Source organism: Centropristis striata, chromosome 21, assembly GCF_030273125.1.
Source record: "Centropristis striata isolate RG_2023a ecotype Rhode Island chromosome 21, C.striata_1.0, whole genome shotgun sequence".
In the NCBI taxonomy this organism is placed as follows: Eukaryota; Metazoa; Chordata; class Actinopteri; order Perciformes; family Serranidae; genus Centropristis; species Centropristis striata.
The window spans coordinates 16,499,340-16,525,370 of NC_081537.1; the positions used below are offsets into that span (position 1 = coordinate 16,499,340).

General features: G+C 39.9%; 1 protein-coding gene across 3 annotated transcripts in view; it reads left to right on the forward strand.

Annotated features, from left to right (window-relative positions):
* Positions 1-26,031, forward strand: part of adkb (adenosine kinase b) — a 124,053-nt gene that overhangs the window by 84,973 nt on the left and 13,049 nt on the right. For all 3 annotated transcript variants that reach the window (XM_059324804.1, XM_059324805.1, XM_059324806.1), the window contains one exon: positions 6,564-6,734. In XM_059324804.1, coding sequence (XP_059180787.1) covers positions 6,564-6,734 — 171 coding nt within the window. The remainder of the gene's footprint in view (positions 1-6,563; positions 6,735-26,031) is intronic.

Below are 26,031 nucleotides of genomic sequence, written 5' to 3' on the forward strand. Positions count from 1 at the left end.
AATTGAGGCTAGAGTCACTTTATAAGGGGACCATTCCTGGCCTCCATTATTGCTGCTTGCAGCTTTCTTGAAAACCACCAGTCCAAACAACTTCACTCTCAACACTGCACTTCCTACAGTCCTGAACAATACACATGCCATGACATAATTGGGTCCCCAAGCAGAGCTAGAGTATATGCATCATTCTTTTGGCTATTTCCTCGAAACAAAAGTGTTAATTCCCGAAAGTAACATTGTAGCATACCTGGCCTCTCTTTCTTCATCCCTCCTGAATTTACTGTCGCCAATTCAATTGTATAAGAGTTAATAAGAGTCTCTGCAGTGTGTGGATAATGCAATATGCATGAATATGTGACATAGCACTCAAGAGTTTCATAAGTGTCATAAACCTGCATTTTAGCTAACTAAACTAGCACTAGCATCGTTAGCTGATGATATAGCAATATACCCAATTTTGCCCATGCACTGGTTGCAAAAAAAGTATACGGCAACAGCCAAAATGCCAAACTCAAGGGTTCACAACCAATGAGTGACTACAAACACTGTTTTTAATGCAGTCTATGGCTTGCTCATGACACTGCACACCACATAAAGTGTTCTGATGTCCTGATAAAATCTTGGGATAGACAGACAAACAGTACTTTGCATTTTAGTCAGATGTGATTTGGGTAATAGTTAAATATTGAGCAACAAGATCACAAACTGTGAACAGTGTATTGGAACAATAATGTGGTTTGTAGTCTGGTAGTGAGACATCAAACAGGGTGAAAGGGTGAAGCGAGACTGATGTGTTTTTATTAACCAACAGAGGCCAAGAGTTGAACAAACCCACCAAAACAGAGAACACATCCTTGGATTTGTCTTACTGGCTGCAATTGAAGTGAATGAAATATTTACAGAACAGTGAACTTATGAATTTGCTTCCTTAACATGTATTCTGTCAGACCAGTGAAAAGAAAACATTTAAAACACACATTTAGGTGTTTATTTTACTATGTATATATTTTTTTGAGTCTCTAGAGTTCTCCCAAATTTCACCAAAAGTTAGTTTTAGATAATGCCTCATTGACATATTTAAACATAAAATTTCAGAAAACTTGTAATACGCAAAACATGTATACATGTAAGCTATCAATTGGGGAAACTTTATGATGACTCTATTTGTTACAAACTCTATCCTATTCACCTGTAATGTCTTATAGTACATACCTTTAAAGGCCATTTTCTTTAAAAAAAAAAAAAAAAAATTTACAAGTTCACATAAAAAAATTAAAATTCCACCTACTTGCGTACACCAAACGTTCCAGTTTCATTCCCATTTTGTTTCTTTTTTTAATTTTATTTATACTATTTTTTGCAGTATTTTTTGATTTATGGAGTGACAAAAGAGAAATCCAAAATTCCCAAATTCCCTCTGTTAGAACATTTAACTCTAATATGCCAACAAAATTAAAACATAATTTTGAATTTGCCTTAATCCAATGTGCAGATTTTCTATTGTTTTCTAATGTTCAAATTAGCACACATTTAAAAATGATATTGCCTCATTATCAATTTATCAAATACATCCCCCTTATTCACCTAGTTTCTCCCCTTTACTTTTTTGTCCACTTTTAGGCAGCACAACAAGCTATCAACACAACTCTGGCATATTATAAAGTGGTTATGGCAAATATGGCAAAAAATGTCTGAGCAGCAGTAGTATTTACTTGGAGTTGTGTTTCTGGCCAATAGTTTTGCTTTGGTTGCATCCAGTCCTGAGGGAAATATCTGGCTCTTTAGTTGCTAAATGCTCCTTTTTCTTCATCAGCTAGTTGCTAACTTGTATGTCTGCCATTTGGTTTCTGTCAGGTAGTGTACAGTTGGATTATTGGAGGTTTCTCACTGAAAACAGCTGCCTGGAAAGAACTCAGTGAGATAAAAGATGCTAAAAAGCTACACAGAGCTGAGGAGAACTGAACAGTCGGGGATCATTCTCTGTGGGTTGGAGCAACTCCTTTGACATTATATGGAGCAATTTCATGCATTTTTAATATAAAAATATTGATAAGAGCCGCTTTGGGGATGGAGGGTCTTTAGATTGTAAATCCCTCTGTGAGAAACTTGTGAATTTGGGCTATAAATAAACTTGACTGAGATCTGGGGATTTGATAAAATTTATTATGATTGCTGGGGCCATAATTACTCTTTTCACTAAAGTGGGGATGGTTTAAATTCCCTCCATCATTCCTGAGTAATAGGAAGTGTCAAACAAAACGTTCATGACACAGTGCTTTGAACACTCCCCCTGATCCCTGCAGAATTAAAATAGACCTGGGAAAAAAAGGAAAAGCTTTTCCTTTTCCATGACCACCTCTGCTGCTGGTGCAAATGAAAATGCCCTTCCCAAAATAGATCATTTTTACCCTTCAGATGTCCACTTTTATTTTAAGCCCGGTGACACCATGCCATCCATCACACCCAGCTTTTCAGATGTGAGCAGCCCCGGGGAAAACACTGATACAATGCAGGGGAAAGTGTGATAGCGTGCTGCTGCTGTGTAGTTTGGACCTCTATGGTTAGATTACCACTAATTTCAGCTCAGAGTAGCATTTAGACATTTTCTTTGTGTGAGTAAAGTGGAAGTCATTCCTCTTTTTAGGGTAAACATTGAAAATGGATGCCCTGCCTTTCCAACTCTTCCCTCAAATTACCACTTGACATGGCCAAACATCGCTCCGCATTATTGTCTGCCAGGAAAATGCATTTCTGAATGCTTTATTGAATGTTTTGGCTGGGTGGAAATTGTACGAAGTGTACCCGGTGCTTTGATCATCTTGACCTGGAAACGTGATAGTCACCCCACTTCACAGGGCGCTCTGACACCTGGGAAACTGGATCTGGTATTCCTGATACATGATCTGCACCGCAGCACTAAAGACTTAACTTCTCCTGTTTCGAAGTCGGCAGAGACTACTGATGGAATTTCACATGGCTCAGACTGAGGCTTTTTTTTTCTCCCACAAGCCACTGGAGTCACAACATTTAGAGCTTGGTGGAAAAAATGGCCTGTATGATTTTTATGAACTGGATTCCTGCAGCATTACTTTAACTTCAAACACAGACATTCACAAAAAGTTTTTTATTTGCAGATGGCTTTTTTCAACTTTGTGCATCAAAGCTGACTTGATACCTTTTGAGAGGAAGTTAAGAAAACTTTTTCGACTTTAAGTATCTTTAAACTCTGAAATGTCAAAATATATTGGGGATTATTTTACTTGGAAAGACAAAATTGGCTGAAGTTCATCTTTTTAACATGTTGTGTGTGACAGCCATGAAGCAGGTGATCAGGACATGGAAACAGCCAAATCCACCAACACTCAAGTCATGGCCATCAACAGTAGAACAATTCTGGGCATGGAAATATGAAACTTCATAATCACAGATTTTACCCAAAGCTGTAAAATGAAATATTAATAAAATAAACAGCCAAGCCTTCCTCATCTCAATCTCAATACCCGCTCTCCTACCCTACCACATACGACCGCCATTTTTTTTGCCTGTTTTGTTATTGTTTTTTTTGGTTGGATTTTAAGTTGGATTTGGTTGAGTTTGGTGTCTCTTAGTTATTTTCCATTATTATTAATTCAACATGTATAAAAATGTGCAATGGAAGATGTAGATCTGGAAGATGATGAAAGAACAACTGAGTCGCCAGAAATATCTGAAAACCACAGATAACATTGAATATCTACCTTGTTTGACCAAGAAATGTTAAATATGAACCTTTCTGAACCGCTGCAACCCAACAGGTACTTTAAACAGGTGATATAGGTTAAAAAAAAAGAACAGGATAAGGCATTAAGAAAACTTAACTTAATTAGAGACATAATTGCCAACCACAGGACACGAAAATACACTACTTCTGGACAAAACATCCAACAAACGGGATGCAAACACCTGTCTCCTTCCAAACTCCTGGGTTTGTTGGTCCCATCCACCTCCCTTCCCACCCACCTGATATAGAAAACCTCCACTTTTATATGGATATTCATTTGTGGGCTACTATTCATGGTGTCCTGTGGGGTTGTTGTAGCAGAGGTGGGCCTAACGTCATAGATTAATACACCTTATCTAAATAAAGCATTAAGCCCTCAACCATAAAGCAGGGACAACTCCTCAGGCAGCATTCCAAACAGGAAATACCATGTTTTTAATGGGTGTTACAATTGATTAGACTGTTATTTTCTGATTAAACTGTTCACACTTAGAGAATTGTCTGGATGTGGTAGGCTTATCAACTTTTAAAGATTATTATTATTTTAAAGATTATTGTATAGGGCTCTGTATACATATGATACAGGGATTACAATTATAGTTTTTATTTGATTTATTTGATAGTTTAAAAAAAACAGCTATTACATATACATAGAAAATTACGCTCATAACATGTCATATAGGTACATACAGTGGCAAGAAAAAGTATGTGAACCCTTTTTAAATGACCTTGTTTTCTGCATTAAATTGTCATAAAATGTGATCGGATCTGCATCTAAGTCCCAAGTAAAGACAAACACAATGTACTTAACCTAATAACACATAAGCAATTATAATATTCCATGTTTTTATTGAACACATCCTTTAAACATTTATAGTGCTGGAGGAAAAAATAAGTGAACCCTTTTATTTAATAAGTGGTCGAACCTCCTTTGACAGCAATAACTTCAACCAAACGCTTCCTGTAGCTCCTGATCAGTTTTGGACCATTCTTCCCTACAGAACTGCTTCAGGTCGTAGTATAAAAACAACACCATATGCATTCAAATCTAAGTTTAAAAGAAGTTTACTTTTTTATGCAATCACAACAGGCAGCCCTCCATTTGTAGTCACAGTCCATGTAACATCCAACACCACAGCTACTTTTTGTGCAATCTGTCATCTCTATATAGTATTGCAAAACATAATAGTGTAAATCTCAAGTGTATCATTATGTGTCTCTTGGTGTATTTTAGCATTTTGAAACCATTCTTACTGTAACGTGTTATCCCTTAGATTGGAAACAGTGTCTATGCATCACATTAAATCAACATGAGCTTCAGTGTGCTGAGATAAATTCATGTCTTTTGTTATTACATGAATATAATTTGAGCAGAAGTCCATTTCTGTATTACAGTTCTGAGCTATTTAATGTGATGGTGCTGGCAGTGGTAGTGAGGCTAGAAGTAAATTACACAGAGCCAGTGTGTGATTAGAGAAGCCGTGGCATGGCTTTTAAAGTTCACCACCCCTCAGGATATTTGATCAAGCCGCCGGCCTTTGATCAGTGTTAACATTACGGTAACCATGACAGTTTATTTTCAACTACCAAAAAAAGACCATTTGTGTCAGAAAACAATCTCCCCTTCCTCTGACACGTTGGCACGCCGCAAAAGAAAAATGTCAGGGTCAGTGATGGGCCATTAGCCCAGAGTGAGTTCCTTTTGTGCTCCAGGATCCATTGAAAACACCTTTTTAGTCTTCAACAGATGGTACCGTGACACAGCAAGCACAGGCACTGACCTGGGCCTTACCTTAAAGACATTTCCAAAAACACATCAAGTCAAACAGCACCGCAGAGGGACGAGAACGTCTTCCCAGAGAGACAATGACAGCATGAATGTGTAATAAAGAATTCACCTGCTTAGCACTGCTGTATTGTAATGCCTTGTACATTTGATTGACTACACAGTCACCCTCTATTCATCGGTATTATACCCTTTTCTCTTTCATGGAGGTCGCTCCGCCGTTGCTGCAAATGTCATAGTGCTTTAATGAGAACTGCACTGTAGCCAACAATGGGAGCTTTTCAGCCAGATTAAATGTATCACTGTGCTGAAACTTTCCTTTCCTCTCTGCCCCCTTTGCCCCTATTGTGACACAGTGGTTTTACAGAGCAGCTTGTTGCTGAAAAACAAGGTTAAGAAGATCAGTATCAAAGGAGGAGTGTTTTTGTGTGGCTTGCAGGAGAGTCTCGCTTCAGGTTTCCACCTGAAACACAAAGGTGTTTTCTTACCTGATTTGTATTCATTCACACAATGAGTGGACCTGCCTCTCTTGTTTCCAAGTAAGGAGAGTCCAGACGAGACTTTTGTTTGCCCTATCATCGGATACGTGCATGTTGCTTCCTCCAGTACGAGCCTTGGAGCCCAGCCACAGGCTTTGTCCTGGATGGATTTTTTCCTGCCCTTTTTCCTCTTCTTTGTTGCTCTGTGTATGCTCTAAGAAACCATTTCAGATAAATGTTTGAGCACTACCGCTCTTTTTTCCCCCCTTTTGGCTTCTGTGTTATTTCAATAATACCATGCCTTGTCACCCTAAAATTGCCTTGTCAGGATCCAAAACCCGCAAATTAGCAGTTTAAAGTGTTTCGGTCCATAGGAGCCTGTACTTCAGTCCATTCTGCCACATGGTGTGCTGTCAAAACACAGATAATGCTGCCTGTACTGTGCAACTGTATAGTGGCACTGTACGGATGTATTTATTTGACCCAGTTGAGGTCAAACTGCTGAAAACATGATGTAAGTAAATATTCTTCTTGTTTTCAGGGTTTTTTCCTCACCGTGTCCCCAGAGTCCATCCTGAAGGTGGCGAAGCACGCTTCAGATAACAACAAAATCTTCTGCATGAACCTCTCGGCACCTTTCATCAGCCAGTTCTTTAAAGAGCCCTTGATGAAGGTCATGCCTTACGTCGACATCTTGTTTGGCAACGAGACGGTAAGTGAAACGAGACGTGTGCTCAGACAGATACTCTGCCAGCGAGCACATTGTGTTTTAGTTAGATGTATAGTATGTCTGTTTTTCTGTGCAGGAGCTTCTATTTTCTTTCATGTTTAACAGTTTTGTTTTTTTGCTTATTTAGTAGAAGCATATCTCAAAAACGTGTAGGTTTAATGTGAAGCCAATAGACTGAAATGTCAAAACCGCAAATGTTAGTATGCCAACACGCTAAATTTAGATGGTGAACATGGTTACCATAATTGTGAACAGAGCTGCTAGCTTGGCTGTTAAAGCTAGAATCTTAGTATATCAACTACTCAAACAAATTTCAGTTAACCTTCTCCAAAGTTAGTAGATTTTTAAAGGAGCCTGAAAAATTGTATATGCCTCATCTCTCCTTGTGGAAATTGCATTTGATGTGCCATACACGAATGAATAAAAATAGTCAAGACACCAAGACCTTGAGGAACACCACAAAAAAATCCCTGCAGTAATTTGGTATTTGGTATAAAAACTTTAATATTGGGAAAATTCTGCAAAAAATAAATTTTTGGCAATGGGATGGTGAGCACTTCTGTTCTGACAACTGCTGATAAACCCCCTCATAATCTATATACTTATGAAAACCATATATCATCTTAATGCTATTGATCTCTAGTATGTGGTTGCAAAGTTTCATGAGGCTGTGATTATCCTTTAATACAGTGAGGTCAAGATTCAAAAACTGGTCTAGCTGCAAAAGAATGGCTACTATGGGGACTAACATAATCACACATGAAAATTTAAATTTGGGCTCATTCAATCCACAAGACTATAAGCTTTCCATTGATATCCAATTTATGCAATTCACAGACTGTTTGGGAACCCCAGTATGCAGAAATATTCGAAAACAAAAAATAATAACAAATTTGTACTGCATGACAAAAGCTTTTTTTTGCCAGAAACAAAGTGCATAATGTGGGCATGTCTGTAAAGGAAGGACTTGTGGGTACCCATAGAACCCTGTTTCATTCAGCTATCTTGAGGTTAAAGGTCAAGGGACCCCTTTGATGAAGGCCATGTCAGTTTTTCCCTCGCCATATTTTAACATTGGAGCATAAGTTCCCCCTTCCTGAAAAGACATCAGGACATGGTTGCTTCCAGTGGATGCCTCGGGTCGTCTAGTTTTATATGACACCAGGATTTCTAGCTTTAAATCTGAGCTTGCAACAGTCTGTAAGACACAGTGATGTCATCGGAGATTGCCAGCGGTCCCACAGGTCTAAAAGGGTTAAATGGCCATGACTCAGTGGTCATTGATGTGTTTTGAACCTTAGCACAATTTATCCCTTTGCAAGCCCCGCAGTAATGTTCAGGATTAAAGTTTTCTCCCGAGAGAAATCAAACCTGCCCGATGCAAATTAAATACTGAATATTTTTCATAGACAGTACTGTGCAGTCCTGGTGGAGGTATGTGCTGTCTGAGTGCTTTACGGTTTATATACACTGCATATCCTCTCACTGTGTTTAAAGCAAAATCAAAATGTCATGTCCACTGTTTCATTCCACTCATTGCTCTCATTTGTCCTCAGTGCCCATTTAACTTCTCACTTATCACTGCCCCATAAAGAGATGAATAAGAATTAGCCCAGTAATCATTCATCTCAATCGCGTCACCATTTCATGCTGGTTGATCTATTGATTTTTCTCGCCTCTGTGGAAGCGAGTAGCTGGTTGGAGGTCAAGCTGTGGTCACAGTCCGTGGTGCTGCTGGGAAGTATCCTCTAACAGGCCAGCTGGGCTTGACTCGGAGGCACCGCCTGGACAAACTGCACCTTTGGGGGGGAGGAAGAGAGGGGAGGGGATGATCACTGGACTGAGCTCGCCTCCCCGCTGCTAAAGCTACTAAACAGAGCCCTGTGTTCGGGTTAGAGATGGGGTCCACAGAGCAGGACAGAACTGGAAGAAACTGCTCAGCATTTGAGGATTTATTGCTGTTGCTGACTTCAGCTTTTTCCTCTTTTCTTTCCTCTCCCAACACAAGACCTCCCTTTTACATATGCACATCTCTCTCGCTCCCTAATTGCTGTGAGGAACGATTCTGTCTCCTAAACCACGGTGTACATTTTGCAAGCGTTATGTATTTTCGGGTGGGTGGTACTGTAACTGTTTGCTTAAGAAGTTTGCTCACACCTCCAGTCATTACAGTTTAATGACTCTGGATAATTGCAATGTATGTTTGTTGAAGGAGATTATCTTCTGGAGTCTCTGTCGGGGCTTGCTCTCCGGAATTGAACCCGGCTAAGGCCGCCAAAATAAGAGATTCATTGGGAAACAGAGCAGATATTCAGCGCTCAGTCGCCTCAAGCAGTGAGGTCTTCCAGGGTCTATATAGGACTAATGCCTGTCCAGAGTGTTTTGACTCCTTTTGGCCTTTCTCTGTGTTGGCTGCTGGGAGGAGGGAGCGGGGAATGACTGCTCATACAGTCAAGCCCCAGACCTCCCATTGTGCACAAGCCAGACAAGGTTGGCGGTCATGCAGTGGTGCATGGTGAGTGACAGGCAACAGGGCTGCCTCGCCCACGCTCGCCCCCCTCCAGCCCCCCTGGCCGTCCTCTCACCCCAACTTCCACCCCCCAAAGTGATGGATCAGCCTCAGCCCGCCATGCTTTCATAACAAGTCAGTGACAGTCAGGATCATGCAGACTGACTCCTATAGCCTTGCAGAATGTGCCATAAGGGGAGGCTAATGTGTCTGCCTGTCTCTGCCTTCCTCTCCCACTCTTACTGAGTCACGATACAGAGCTGCACACACTTGGGGAAATATGTTAAAAGCAGCTGTAAGATCTCGTGCTTTGAAAGCGGCTAATAATTATTTGGGCGAAGATTGTTTTTGAGATTGGAGTGCTGCATTATTTGTCTTGACTGGGTTCTTATTTCAGTCGGATCACAATTCCCTTTTGATCGTTTGAAATTCCAAAACAGTCGTGCAACACCACAGACTCCGAAAAATGTCAATAGCCTCTGTTTCTTCCCTTGTTTTAGCCTGCTTCTGATGTTGAAATGTGTCTGTGTTTTCTGACTGAGTCTACCCTTGGTAATTCTGCTGTAACTCGATCCTGCTGGTACTTGTTTGAAACCTGGCATCAGCAGGCCCTGCCTGGCCTATCGGCAGCCTCCGTACTTATATAACAGTCTCCCATCCATCCTGTAATTACTGCCTTTTTGGGGCATAGTGTAGTGTCTGTTCCTTCACTGGTAGGGAGGTGGAGAGGCTAGCGACGCTGCTTCTGCGCTGCTAGGGCCTGAGATGGTGCCGACAGAGGCACATAGACATCAGACGCTACTCCACTTAATTGGCAAACATGTCGTGCGATAACCTGGGAACAGCACAGGCCTAATTGAGTCCTCCTGTGCTGTCCTCCTCTGACTACCTGACATGGAACCCAGGGCATTACATTTCCCTCCATTTAATGGCTTCAGTTAATTAGGCCCGAATGAGGGAATCATTACCGCTGGAAAAACCACATGCCAGTGGATTCGCCGATAAAATTAGCCACAATTTGCTTTTGCTATTTGAGCATAAGAGATAAACCACACAATGGGGGGGAAGGATTGAACCATTACTGGTGGATTTGTATTGTGGAATTTTAGACATATCATAGACAAATGGAACGATTAATCAGGACTGAATTAATCACCCTGACTGATGTTTTTTTAAGCCAGGATTCATGGCTTTCTCAATTTAGATCATTTCATAGGCTAGGGCTCTTTTTTTTCCTTTACTGCGCAAATGGTTTAAAAATATGCTTCCTTAATAAAACGGAACTGCAGATGAGGAGCTTAGTTTTTTTGCCCCACAGCCAATACCCAACAACCTCCTCACTCCCCTGCCATTAACATTATATACCACCCCCATACAGGAGCTCTTCATGCCTTCCATTGCCGTCCAATGCGTTCTGCAGCTCCACACTCAGAGGGAGCTTATTTTTATGGGTCCCAGCCCCGTCTTCCAAACGAGAGACAGCCATTGTAATTGAATACTCAATAGGTGAGCCATTTAACAAAAGTGGAAATGGCATTCGGCTATGTATTAATGTGCTTTGCTGAGGCAAAAGGAGCCATCATCATTTCAATGTTCAAGCTGTTTTAAAAGAGCATTTAGCCTGCCATCTCTCCAGGCCATGAGAGCAAAATGACACGGATTTCTTCTTCCTCTGTACTTTGTGTGAATGTTCCTCGCCTAATATTTTGTATGGTTATCTCGCTTATTTTCCCATCCATCCCTCAGCACCTCTCCCTGATCTAGGTGGAGGGATACAAGCAGCTCTACAGAAGGTTATTGTCATGAAAAGCCCCTCAGGCGTTTTGGCTCTCAGCCCTATTTTTCTCCATCTGCATGCAGTGTGTGTGTGGGGTGGTGGGGGCTCTAATGATTTTTCCAGGACAGGCTGAAGTGGGTGTACAAGTATATATATATGTGTGTCTGTGTGTTTGTGTGGATGGGAAAAAAAGAAAAGGCAGGCAGAGAAGAGGAGAGGAGATACATGGGCATTATAGCGTCATTTCTTAACATCTCCAGATTCGTCATTTGGCTTTGTTTGTTTGATAGACTGCTTGGAAGCCTTATCTCTGTGGCGAGGCCCGTGGCTGTTTATCGCCTCAGTGACGTGAGCGGGACCGTGGAAGTGCGTGCTCTCTGCTGTCAGTATGTGTGGGTGATGGCAAGTTCACTAAAGGCCCCTTAGGGTATGAGGGGTGTTCTCGCACAAAAAAAAAAAAGAAAGAAAGAATCGAAATAGGAGAAAGAATTTCCCCTTGACAGCTCACCCACAGCGGACTCGAGATGTACTTCTCAACGGTAGCTTGAGGAAAATATCCCGTCTCACTGCCTAAAACAAAGAGATGTGAGAGCCAGATTAGCGTATTACTGAAACAGCTTTCTTTTTAGGCTCTTCTCTCTCTCCTCCTGTCAGAGCTGTCTGCAGAGAACGGGGGTAGAACATGAGACATTAACCTCCATGTGTTTATTCACAAGGCCCCACAGGCCAACTGGGAGGATGAACACAGAACCATCTCTAAAGCTGGCGAAGCGGAACAATCACAATGTGTCATTGGAGGAAAAGACATGAAGTATTAGCTGCTGCTCTCCTTTGTGTCTTTCACAACTTAATTTTAATTGAATGTGCTATTTCTGTGATGAGTCACATGCCTTCCGCTCAGCGCCAGAGTACATTGACCTTCAGTGTGACGTACAGTCAGTGAGTTGTATGATGAGTCATAGCGCACATTAGCTGTGATGATTTGCTAAATGCAAAAGCTGCCTTGTTGTATTTATTTTCATTTTTTTTCTGAATACTAATAGACCGGTGGTTCCCCAACCTGGGACCAGAACTCTAAGATGTAAAGAGACATTTTCTGCCCTATAATTATTTTATATATGCTCCCAACTCATTAAAAATACATAAATAAAATAAGTAAAAAGTAATTTTTGGGGATGAAACTTCTTCTGCTTGGCTTAATGAGTGTAATCAACATATATAATGAAAATGGTTAATTTCACATATATAAACATAATAAAACATATATATAAACATATATAACATAATGTCATGTAAAACTATTGTATTTTATATTTCCAATGTACATAAAAAAGTTTTAACATGCATTTTTTTAATAAGTAAATTATCCTCATTGAACCATGATCTGTGAGAGGTAAAGACCACCATTGCACTAAATATTGATTGAAATGGTTAGTAATGGAGTTAATGATGAAATTTAAACAATAAACATTATTGCTGTTCCTGAGAAACGAACATAACAGGAGGGTTAAGCGACACGTAAATATTAAAATTTTGCTGATATTACATTTTTCAGTTAATTTACTTACATCAGTGGTTCCCAATGGGTCTATACAATTTGTATCTCACAGATCCACTTCTCAATCAGTCCATTCCACCTATGAATGATGGCTGAATAAAATCTCATGACCTTCTTGCAGTGAGGTGCCAATGCCAAGCTGCAACAAGTAGAAGCTTAAATGTTACATGTTGTAAAAGGTGAGATATGAATGACTTTTTTTTTAAATACAGTGAAAGTATCTGAACGCTTAATTCACAGAGAAATGCACACAGTCAGTATTCAGTAACTGTGACTTTAAATGAGCTGTCAGGACTTCTGTAAGTCTGTGATGTCACAATTATACAACTCCAGAAAGTTGGAACCGTGTATAATGTAAATAAAAACAAAATGCATCAAATTCAGAATACAGAGTTTATATTTACAAAACAATAAATGTTTTTAAGTTTAAACATCAAATATACTGTATTTGTACAGTTTTTGACACACATACATTCACATAAATAATGAAGCAATCACTTTATGTTTTTACTCAATTTTTTTGTGAGGATCTGTTCCAAACAACGTTTCTTTTTTAATTTTTTTGTAAGTCTGTATAATTCAATTTGTAGACTGAGACAGGCTGGGACCACTATACTTTACTCAGAATGCTACCTGCTGCATATTTTGCAATAAATAATATATTTGTTGTTGTTTATATATTTAACAATAAACAAATATTGGGCCTTCTGGGATTTCCATATAGCAGCAGTCCATATTGTGATTAAGATAGAATTCCCATTATTTGTTCAACACTACACTCACTACAAAAGACGTGATAGTAAAACAATGAATACATTTTTGTCAGAATAACAAACTCTGCAAAATGGCTCTTCTGTATTCACAATCACAATTTTTGCCATGAGTTCCAATAAAATTACAAAAGTTTTTTTATCAGGGATTTATTGTTGTGCAATTAATTTTTGCAGGAGCCAGCAGTTCACTGAGAACGACTCCAATACACACGCAGTAGATAAGCCTAAAAAACTTCTCTCTGTATGTGCCCAGTGAGCAGCTTTCATTGGAGTGAACAGGTTGCCACCTTGGAACACTTTATCCAGTCATCGATGCCACCAGCAGGAAACAACTAACACGTCTCCTGCTGAGATGTTCACTTGTTTTGTTGTTGTGATAAAACAATTGAAATTTTGGAGTCTAACAGGAGCATAAATAGTAGATAGTCATAAAGTCAGCAAACTGACTCACTCATACTAGTTATGCTGCAACATCTACCTAAAGTTGGCAATGGTATTACTAGCACTGGCAGCAATAAGCTATTGGTGTTCCCCAAGCAGCAACCTCAGGGGCCTGAAAAATGAAGCCAACACAGAAGTGCCAAAAACTGCAGTTCCTCGACTGGCCACTTGTGGCACAAAAAGTGAGTCAGTCCTCATAGAACCCAATGAAAATATTTTTAACTTTACAGCAGAAATAAATAAGTTTACAACCTGGTAGAAAAACACTGTTCATGACAACTGTACAGTTGATGAAGCTTTAAATAACTTACCTTTTTAAATTATAACAGAAACAACAGTCTGTAGGGAGTTATATTTATTTATTTATTATATTTAAATATAAATGTATTTTAGAACAAAAAGTTGACGAGATTGGATAAACTGGATTTCTGCCAATGAACAGTGACTGTTTTTGATGGAACATTATTGATTACTGGATTACTTTGAGGCTTCTTCTGTAATTTTTTCATTGGTCTGCCAGAGGCATTGATAAATTCAGCTGTTGTGGTTTTATTTTACGATGTGGTTCCTCTCTCCCGCCCCATGACATGGGAGCACTAACAGGTTAAGGCTTAAAGTTATGCATAATTAGCCAGCTCCACCTCTTGCCCATCTCTAGATTAACCGGGAGTTAAGCTGAGTCGGACATTGCCAATATAACAACAGCCAGAGCCACCCACATTGAGCTTCATTCTTGCTCTTCGGATATCTGTATGTGTCGTCACAGATACATATATATCGACATATATATTTTATACTGTCTATGATCTTCTCCAAGCGAGGCTGAAGTTGCAAAGGTGCATTTTATTGCTTATGAATTCAACTTTTCATTGGTAAAACAAATGTTGTTTTTTTCTCCTTTCAAAAGTTGCACAGTCTCCAAAGGTTGTGAACCCCTACTCGATCAAATGAAGCGTTGCTACAAGATACCACAACTGCTACAATTAAACCATCAGGATTTTCCTGTGTGTATAGAGGCAGAGAGAGGATCGAGTACAGAGGAAGAATGATCTCTCCAACATTCCTCTGTTTTTCCTGGCCTGTCTGTTTGCGAGTCATGGTACTTTGGGAGCCAGCATGGCTCCACCAGAGGAGTCCGACTAACCACTGTAATTGTGTCGTGCCGAAGCCGCCTTCCCCAGCCCTGAGATTGAACCATGAAATATTCGAAAATGCCGGGGTTAAGAGAGGGGGGTCTTTGGCAGTGCAACGTGAAATGTGAGACCACAGAGCATCTTTAACAAGGAGGCAGATAGAAAGGCAGCCAGCCTGCCAGCCGGGGTACACGATGGAGTCCTCTGAAGGAGAATAATTATGGATGTAAGAGGAGATATTGCGCTGGGAGCAGATCAATAGTGCCCACGTTCTGCTGGCGCTGAGGCCAGTGTATTTCTGTCACAGCAGGAGAGAGTGCAGGATATCAGCTTGTTGCTGGAGGGACTCGCAGAAGTTTGAACACCGGCGGGCTTCCCAGATAGCCTTACACCCCCCTCTCCCTCCCAAAATCACTGCTGCTCGGAGTTTGGCTGGTTGCTTTCCCTCCCCATCTCCAATCCTCTTATCCTTACGGAGTTGGCGGGAGGACTGGCCTTTGTCTACTCATGATTGTATTCCCACAGTCCAGGCTATACAGTCATGTTTTCCAGTTTCATTTGGAAGACTCCCCCAGTTCTCCTCATGGTTAGAAAATCCTGGAAGCAACAAAGACATAATCAACAAGCATAACATACCCACCCGTAATACAACATTAATTTGCCTCATGGATTATAAAACCTATGGGGCTGTATTCGAAAATGTCTCTTAGCGCAATTTGTCCGTTGCTCCCACTTGAACTGAATGAAATGATTGTTTTTCTGATTTATTGTGACTTTTTTTTGATTGCATCATGCAAGTATTTCCTTCTAGAAGAGCCACAGGGTAACTTCGCTCCCCCTGCAACATCTATCACGTGTTAACTGTGGGCATAAATGTGAAATGATTTAGCCTCCTTGTTGAAGGGCCCCTGCCCTCCATGCAGCTTTTCATCTGGCAAATGGCCATCTTATGCCATCAACACGTTGGACATCATCTCAATTTTTGTATGGCCAATTTATTCAGACAAAGCTCTCGGGTCCCTTGTGCACACAAATGGTTTGAATTATTCTGAGAGCTTTTTTTTTTTCCCTCCCCGGGTTTTTCATTGTCTGAAGCATGCAAGTCCCTCCAGAGCAGATCTTTGTTTCTCATTACGGGGTAAATAGAGCAGGCCAAATGCTCATATGTTTATTATACACAGGAGGGCATGGTCACTGTTTTCAACAGTTCACTGCAGGAAAAAAAAAGCAGTTTGCTTTCTTGACCTTTTGTTTGCAGCGCAGCAACCAAATGTCTGTTGTGTTTTACTGGATAATAAGCTGCGAGAAAACTGATGGACTGCGATGAAATTGGGTTCAACCTCATCAAAAGTTTTCATCGCAGACTTTTCAACAAAGACTGTTTTTACCCGGAGTGAAAAATAAACGTATAATCATCATCACCATTCACAGGCCATTTGAAGCAAAGTTTGCACACAATAAAACATCTGAAAAGATATCAAATGTGCATGCAAAACAAGGAAATAACCAGATTGGAATACACAAACATGACAGCGAAATTGCACAATGATAGAAAACAAGGTTTTAAAACTTGTATTTCTCTTTAACAGTGAGTATTTGTGACTGTTAGTAGAGTTTTGTCGGCCCAAATACATATGATGTTTTGGTGTTACAAAGTCCAATTTGATACTTATACTATAATATTTTACATGATGATTGAATATGTCATAAAATACAGGATCCAATTGAAATCATCTTTATTTTAGCTTATACAAATCCTTTAAAATATGCCCTCATTGGCTCGGGACATCTCTAATATAATGTTTGTCTGGAAAACATAATCACACAGCTGTCCTACCATTTAAAACACATTATAAAACAAAAAATATTATAAAACCCTGATTACAAAAAGTTAGAAAACTAGAAAAACTGAGGGTGTATTTACAAAAAAATCGCAACATTTTACCAGCTTGAATATTAATTATCTTGTCTTTGTTCCATGCGTTTGTTCCAGAGCTGTTCAGAAACAAGGACAGCAATCAAAAACTAGGTTTTTAAACTTAATTTCGTGACTTAATAAGCAACAATGGTATTTAAAGTGAGGAAGAACATATTTAAGATACAAAATAAAAGTGGTTAAAACGCAAAAGGAAACCTAATCTGGTTCATCAGGACTGTGTGGGTGAGTTTTAATCAGATTTGACTCACTCACATGCATTAGCATGCAGCTCAAAGTGTTTTTGATTCTTATTTTAGTACTTTCTGAATGGTGTATGGAAAATCTTTTTTTTTTCACCAGAGAGAAGAGCACAGGCAAACACAAAAACCTAACTTTCCATGTGAAAGAAATATAGTTTTCTAGTATCTTTATTAGATAATAGTCATTTATCTTCACCCGTTAAAACCCGTTTCAAGGCCTTCAGCAGGAGTTTTATAACTATAGGCCATTCATCCAGAGAACCAAAAGTGCCAAATAATTCTCTAACTTGCACCCAAAAGCATTGTTTCTATCACTTAAATTTTATAAATAAATTGATGTATTGACCTTGAAAATGTGCCAAAGGAGCCAGAATCCGGATTGCAATTCAGTTGCTTTCTTTTGAGTGACTAAGAAACAGTAATCTTCTGACTGTGAAGCCAGGTGGACCTTGACCAAACAAACTTCCAGACAATCAATAAAACTTACTGGAGCAAAAGTTACACTTCACTCGAGAACAAAGTGAGTTCTCAGCTGCAGCTCGTATTTTCCTAAGTTATTTTTTTCCGGTAACTTCAGAAGCCCTTATTGCAAATTTACTTAATCATCTTTTCACTCCAGTGCAAAGTAAAACTATCAAAAGTAATCAATCTTTAAATTCATCAGCTGGAAGTAGAATTGGAGTTATTAGAGCTAAAAGCTGCTGCTGCTTTAGCACTCTACCCGTTCGTCCACCATCCTTCCTGTATCCAGTGTCGTTCCTTGAGAGATATCCAGTCTCTGGTAGTCTGACGATGTGGGCTGACCCCTTGTTAGAGCCCAGAGGTGAGATGTGTGATAGAGGCCCTCGGTGCTGATAAGGCCATCAGACTGATAACTAACTCCCCCCAGCACAAAGCTGCTACCGCCACTGCCACAGCTTCCATTAGCCCCACCGGACGGGCTGAATGCCTGCCTGTTCCCTCCCGCTCTATCTGAGGTTACATCCTCTGTTCTGAGCCCCTTATGCAAACTCTGCTTTTCCATGCCGAGATCGCTATCAGCGGAGATATTTATGTACTGCACATGTTTCCGATTGTTTAACCTTTGGACCTGTGCTGTAGGTGCTGCTGTCGTCCCCGTGGGCTTGCTAAGAGACCTCTCTGCTGCCCTTGTAGGCAGGCTGAGATAGATGGGAGTAGAGGCTGTTGCTAGAGGTGTGTAATGGACTGGCAGGAAAGGGCACTGGTGAAATTGGTCGCATGAAAGCTCTGGTTGACCCTGCACTTGCTTTCAAGTTTGGACAAATCTCATCAAAGTGGATTCAAAAGGAAATGTTATTTTTTGGGGTTACTTCTAGGCTTTTGGTTCCATTTGCAATACTAATAAACTGGCATAATTTAATACGACTAATGCTACGGATTTTGCACAGCCTGTGTTGCTGTATAGCAAAACTGTACAGCATTCATTCAAACACATCAAATCTCTCAAGTGAGTTACATCAAACACTTGCAGTTATCAAGGTTACAAACCAAAAGCCAAAAGTACAAGTTTAAAAAAACCCAGAACCAATATGTAACTTTTCTGCATTAAAATGTCTTAAATCCACTAATCCTATGCTATATATTCCGACAATTTTTAAACCTAGTTAAAGCCAGCTTTCAATGGCGTCATATTCCCTTTGTGCATGTATTTACATTGTGGGTGACTGCAAGAAGTTGTTTATAAATTTACTTTTTATCCAGTTTTCAGACACTTTTTTTATAATTCACTTCTCAGATCTTGGTCCTTTTTTTAAAAAAAAACTATATTTAACTGGATGCAGGGTATTAGTCATCAGGCGTCTGGTTTTTGAGTTATCAGAGAATCATTTTGAGCAAATGTTAGCAGCAGCTCGGCTCGTAGCACCTCCTAAATTTCCTTTGTCTGCCACACAGCAACAATGACCACTGATTTTTAACTTATTTGACAATGACACCAATTGTGGTGAAGCCAAGATCTCCTATGATCCCACGTGACTTTATTACATCAATACACCATCTTTTGTTATAGTTTTGATTGAGAGGACGAGAGCAGGCAGAAAAAGACATATGTATGGTTGTTAGGGATGTCCTGATAAAGGTTTTATGGCACAGATGCCAATCAAAGTTCTTTAATTTGGGTGATACAGATTCCAATCTGATAGGACAAAATACAAAAAAGGATGTTTTTGCACAACTCTATTTTTTTAACTTAGACTTAGACTTAGACAGACATTATTGTCACTCAGTTCTACATAGAAAATATGCACATTAAACGAAATTCCGCATCATTGGCTCAGAGTGATTGTACTCTGGCATGTCATAAATAAAGCACAAATATAAAATATAAAATATAAAACTGTAAAAACTATATATATAATATTATAATATTATGAAATAAAATAAAAAAAATAAAATATTTATATTGCACAGAAGTGTAGCAGCAGAAAGTGTTTTGTACATGGACATAAAAAAAATGCACAAACAATATTCACATATACATTTTGTGTGTTTCAAACATAATTAGGGGGGGAAGAAAGAAAACGCTTTATTTTTGCCTATATAGTCCATGTTTTCATAATACAGTGCTATACAACGTCAAACATATTTAGTTTAAATGCTGCAGTATTTAGGAAACAATATAAAGAAAAATAGCATCAGATCAACAGATACTCAGTTTTAATGGATTTGGATTGGGGGCAAAAAAACACCACAATGGGGACATTCCTGTTTCTAAGCAGAAGTGACATTGCAGTTTACAGCAGCACATTATATAATGAACATGTCCTGAGGCGAGCAAAGAGGTTTGACAGAAGTTGAAAATTAATACCATCTTACGCACTGCAGAAGGTATTGCGAATGTAAATGCTCTATCTCACAACAATACACCATCTGCTGAACAGTGGATGAAGTTAAAGTAGAGGAGGGGAAATAATGGAATTATTTTTTTTTAAATCTCAATTGACAGCAGATGGGGTTTTTTTGTTGTGCTTTTCACAACTTTTTGCTTCAAGACATTAGAGAAATGCTGATATTAAGACAAATTTGAGGTAATGCTTTAGGGAATTAGAGGCAGTCCTTGTTTGGAACGGGGCTAAGCTGTCTATGCATGGCAGATGTAAATCACCCTGCACCATTACAGCCGCATGTAAGGAAATAACCAGGTAGAGATGAAACATGCCACTTAATGGCTCGGTGAAAAACTAAAGTGAAATGCCATCAGTTGTTGTTGAGTAAATTCCCAGAGGCAGTAAAAGCGACTCCTGCCTCTCTGGAGTGTGTTGCCGCGCGTGTGTGTTTACCCTCATGTTTGTGGCATGTCATGCTTGAGCAGGATTGCTGCATTCTCCTGGGAGCTACAGGAGGGCTCGGTACAGGTGATTTATTCCTCCTAATCTGTCCTGCACAGTAGCAGGCGGCCGCCTTCCCCTCCGCCCAGCGTGAGTGAGGTGCTATCAGCTTGCATGATCATATTAATAGTCACCTGCCGTCGTTATCGGCCCACATATCTTCGAGGTGGCAGCTTCCTGTTCGGCGGCACCTGGATTCGTGCTGGGGTCTGACGTCCAGACATCCAGGAGGAGTCATGTTCGTGACCCCAAGGCCATGTCAAGGGCACGAACAATCCCCGGTGATGCCACCGTCTTGATTAGTTATTCATCCTCCACCCCCACCCACCACCCCTGTAATGTATGCTGTTGTAATCTGGCTGGAAACGCTTGAGTTGAATGCCAGATGTTGTTTTTACTGGGCATTTATGGAAGCTGTCTGACTCGCTTCAGTGATGTCTTACGCTTACATGCAGGGAACGAGGAAAACATGTCATTTGCCATTGTTACATATATGTGAGTAAGTAGTGATAATTGCCTGAATTATTTGAGATGTCACGACCCCGTCATGCTCAGTTTAGTTTGAAAGGTTTCTACGGTAAATTATTTGTCAAATCCAACTGATCTGCCCAGACCTGACAATCTGCTCTCCTTTAGCAGTTTGCAGACTAAGCCAGCTACCATGATATTAAGTTAATTCCACAATCACGGAGTCAGTTCTCTGTTAAATGGTTCTAGGCATAAAACTGATGTCTTTTCACATGTATTGAGATGCCCAGAAAAGGAGAACAGGGGTGTTGTTGTAAATAACTTGTCAGGGCCATACCCTTCTCTGTATCTCACCACCCTCCACCCCCACCACATGTCAAATACAATTCAATTTCTGCCTCAGCATCAGCTTGGGCTAACACGGTCAAGCAAATGCCTATTTTCTGAATGGCCTTGGGGAGTTACGCTTTTCAGCTTATCAACTTTTATTAACCTTAGCACTGAGGTTTGCTCTTTGATTTAGATTCTTTGGGAAACACTGAAATTGGATTTCAGACTCTCACTCCTGCTGTGACATATGCTCAACAACTTGTTACAAAGAGCAAGAGAAAACTGAATGCTTGCTTTGGTTTGTTATTGGGAATATTTGATCATGAGAGGGAACAACTTCATTTGTTTTAGTCGTCGTCTACTGTGACGCTTTAAGGGCGAGCATGTATTAAATGTTGCAGAGTAGTAAAGTGGGCAGAGCCATGAAGTTTGAAAAGTTTAGATCAAACAGTGTTCCCCAATATAGCACCATGGGAAAATGTAACAATAGGGTTGGATTATTTTCATTTATATATCTGTCTGTCTAACTGCAGATAACATCCCATGCTGCACCCATCAGGCTAATTTCTTTTGTACACATTTATGACTGTATGTTTAAGGATCTCACATGGTTGTGTTGATCCATAATTTTTCAAAAAACAGTTTTGTTTTATATCGTTTATATCAGAGTGACTCCTCACTCTCCAGTATGGGCTGCGACTGATATAAACAAATTACATAGCAGAAAGCATTTCCAGCCATCAGCTTGGTTAAAAAATAGCCTAACATAGTCTTTTTTCAGCCACATGTGGGCCTTTGTCATAGCTCAAAAACTGGAATCAATAGAAAAGTTTGGTCTCATTTTGAACCGGAGCATCTGCAGATTAATTCAATAATAAAGTGAGGCATAATACAGGATGGCTAAACCCTAGTTATTGTTATCTTTTTCGCCATTGTGACTGAGCCGTTGCTGTGGTTGGATAGCCCTAAGCAGGACCTCTTTGCCCTAAATCTAACCACGTACAACCTTGACGCATTGACATGAGGAGTAATGGTCAAAATCTCAGCACACTGGAGCAGGACTATAGTAGACAATCTGGGAACAGGAATAGCGCAGCAGGCAGGGAGATTCAACCATTTTTTATTTGGGAAGGGAAGTAAGACACACTTACGGAGATCTGCACTCTACTGAATGCATCTTTGTCGCTGTTATGTTATTTTGGTGTTACAATTAGAAACAAAACAAAACAAAATGCATTGATTTAAACTACCTAATATGTTTTCAGTTCTGCAAAGTGTAATTTGGAGCTCCTGCTGCCCATAGCAGCGCAGAGCTCAGTGACTGAACACGTCTCAACCCCAGTGCTCTGGGAGTTGTAGTTGAGTTTCTATGTACAGTCTTTTAGCTTATTATTGATCTTTTTGCTCAGTTTTTCATTGTTGTTTACTAAGTTTTTTACATCTGCAAGTCACCCAATATTATGAGTAGTAAGTATTGTTTTAACTTCCAAATGCATGTTAGCAGTTTGGCTTCATTAAAAGAAAGAAGGTGAAGTCTATATAGCATGGGAAACTTCATGCTGCGGCTCCATGGGCCAGGCCTGCTAGGCTCCTGTCACATACAGTGTCAAGGAAAACAAAGTGTGAGGCTTTGAAAACTGCCCTTTGCATGAAGTGTGTATTTCCTCTTTCATTTTGCTTGGCAAGAAATTGTAGACTCCCGCCCCCCTGACTGGGCTCTGGATTATTAGCTTAAGCTCTCTAAAAATATCCCTTTGACTGTTTAAGCCTCTGACAGCAGCAACATCTCACACATTCTGATAGCTTTATACTAACTATGGCTGCAGAGGGCTCATGCACTCAGCCCGCCTTGTTATCTTTTACCTTGTTTGCCCGAGGAGGAGAAGGAGGAGAACTTACAGGCCCCCGAAATCTACAACAGTCCTCTCTCCTTCGGAAATCAGACTCGGAGCGGATCATCAAAGGCGAGCATGCAATCACAGCAATCTCCGAACAAACGAGATGCTTTTTTGAGCACGAGAGGATTTTGCCCAGATGTCACTCGAAGCACTTGTCATTGTTGCGACAGCTGTAGAAGCACATGGACCGTCATTTGAAAACCGTCTCCCACAACATACCAAAACAGCACACGTCCAATGTGAAATATTCACAGCCGGAAACATAAGATTTCTGAATATTAATGCTGTAAGCGCCTTAAGAAATTGTTACTTTTATGGCCTATCATTTCAGTTTTATTGACTTGCCTGTGTAGTCTCAGTAATTGCATATTTACCAGCATACAGTATTTATCATACCAATATATTAGCTTTAGCTGAGCTTAAAGTACCAAATATTTTTCATGTTGGCATTCATAACAGCTCATAGAAATTAATAAATTCCTAAAAGGGATTACACTGTACACATGTGGCTCATAGACATCGCTTCAATTATCTTTTCTTCTAACACCCACACTCTCTCCAAAGGCTTTTCTCACAAATATTATAGCTGCTAACTAGAGAGAGACGGAGGGTGAGATAGACGCATGTGCCGTTCAACAACACCATCCTTATTCCAGCCTTCATTCATGTGTCTCTTTTAAATGCCTTCAGATGAAATATCACTGTTTTGACAAGACATTTTCCAAGCCGCTCGTGTCCCTGCGAGATGCCTCATGCTTGCCGGTGATGGAAGGTTCCTGAGGAGAAAAGTCAATATGTAGTTGTAAATAAATGAAAACAAATGTGAGACCTAAGCCCTCGATAGATTGAAAAAGGCGAAAGGAGGAGAAAGAAAAAGACTACTCACCTTTACTCATTATAAAACTGCTTCTTGACTACAGCGGCTAATTGACTAGCCTCTTTGCCCCCATGTGTGCTGAAGGAGTGGAGGGGGTTGATGAATTGACATATTGCTGGCGCTGTGATGTTGATCCAAGGCAGAGAGCCACAAGGCTTTCCTCCAGGGACCGGTAACCTTATTGTTCCATGTCATCTCCTCCCCTTCTGTTTGAGGACCAGGTTGTCAACCTCTCCCCAAGGTCACGCAAATACCAGCCCCCCTTCTGCAGATAATTGGATTGTTTAGAATCATAGCATCAACTTATTGCCCCGTCTGGGGTCAAAAGTGAATTTAGTGCACGAGGTTGTCCATCATGATTTGTGGCATCGTTCTGAACTGACAAGCAACAGCTTCTGTCACCAGTTAAAGAACCATAGCAGAGGTTTGCACGTTTTGGCCTACAAATCACATATTGGACATCACAGCGAACCATATTGCAAACCCTGCTGGTGTGTTTAAGATTCTTGGATGCATTTGCCCTTTTATTTCAAGCATCCATTGGCTTCCATTCATTTCTATACAATGTGAGAAATCATTTAACAGACACTGGTGGTATGGTTGTTTACATTACTACATGTTTGCTGAATAAATTTAGATGCATGATGCATTGGTTTGTTTTGATATCTGTTTTTCCACTAGGGGTGTCATGATATACTTGCATTAATGTTATCTATGATATTTCAGAAAGATAATATTTATAATACACATAGGATGATATCATGTAAATAATACAGCGCCTCTTTAATCATTTCTGTTTCTTCTTTTTGTAGCTGTAAAGATATGGTTACAGACTTTCTCTCCACCACCCGACACTCATATTTTGAGTGTATTCATTGGCCAAAACAGAGACAAAACGCACAATAAACAAAATTTAAGATTAATTTGAATGATTTCAAAGTTTGAACTAGAACTAGAAATATTTTACAGTATAACTTCCTTGCAGCCGTCGATTTCCATTAATTTTTACATAACATGAATATCAAATGGAAGACTTTTGTTTACAAACAAATTTCAGGAGTCTGCAAAAAGCTTTTTACATTTTATTGCATGGAAGGGAATGCAAAACAATGGCTATATCAAAATATATCTACAACTAGAGCGTAGATCTCTTTTCATGAAAATTGGGCTAGTAGTTTTTCCATAATCCTGCTGACAAACAAACAAACCAAAATCTGAAACTTCTTGAAGGTAACTGAACAGTGAAGGTAACTGTTCTATAAAGTAAGAACTTGGATTAGATAAATTTAACAAGTTTCAAGAGTCTGCTAATAACTCTTTAATATTGTGTGGAAATAAGTGGAAACCAATGGCTACTCGAAACAGTAGTAAAAATACATTCAAATGTTGACTATGTGAAGCATGAATTTGGATTAGACAACTCCAGTAAGTTTGCCATGTGATTCCCATGCCATTCTTAAATTAATGGAAAGCAATGGCCGTCTCAAATTCTTGAAAATTTGTCAAAATCTTAAACTACTGCATATATTTGAAAAAGTGAAGCACCAATGTGAAGTTTACGTGATTTGTAGCGAGGGAACAAAAACTTGCATAAACACTGGTGTGGGCCTTTAAAGTGCACCTGTTAGGAGACTAAAGGAACATGGTGGGTGTTGAATGCCTGCAGTGTTGGGGATTCCCACATACCAGCACATATTCATGGTTTCAGTGGCGGTTTCATGGCTGGAGGCTGACGTGGTGTTACCTCATGCTGCCGTGGTAAAATGAGACGAAGCGGGGCAATAGATTAAATGGGTGGGCTGCATGCCTATTAAATCAGGGGTTGGCAGAGCAACACTAACTCAGGTTACTTATTCTCAAGTGACATGGCCGCACATGTGAGGAGCGGAGGCAAGCGAGATGTCTTTACTTCACGTCTGGAGTGTGACATTCTGCTCTGTTTGTGACTCTGTAATTAACTGCTCATTTGTGTCTGTGTGTTTTCTTTTTT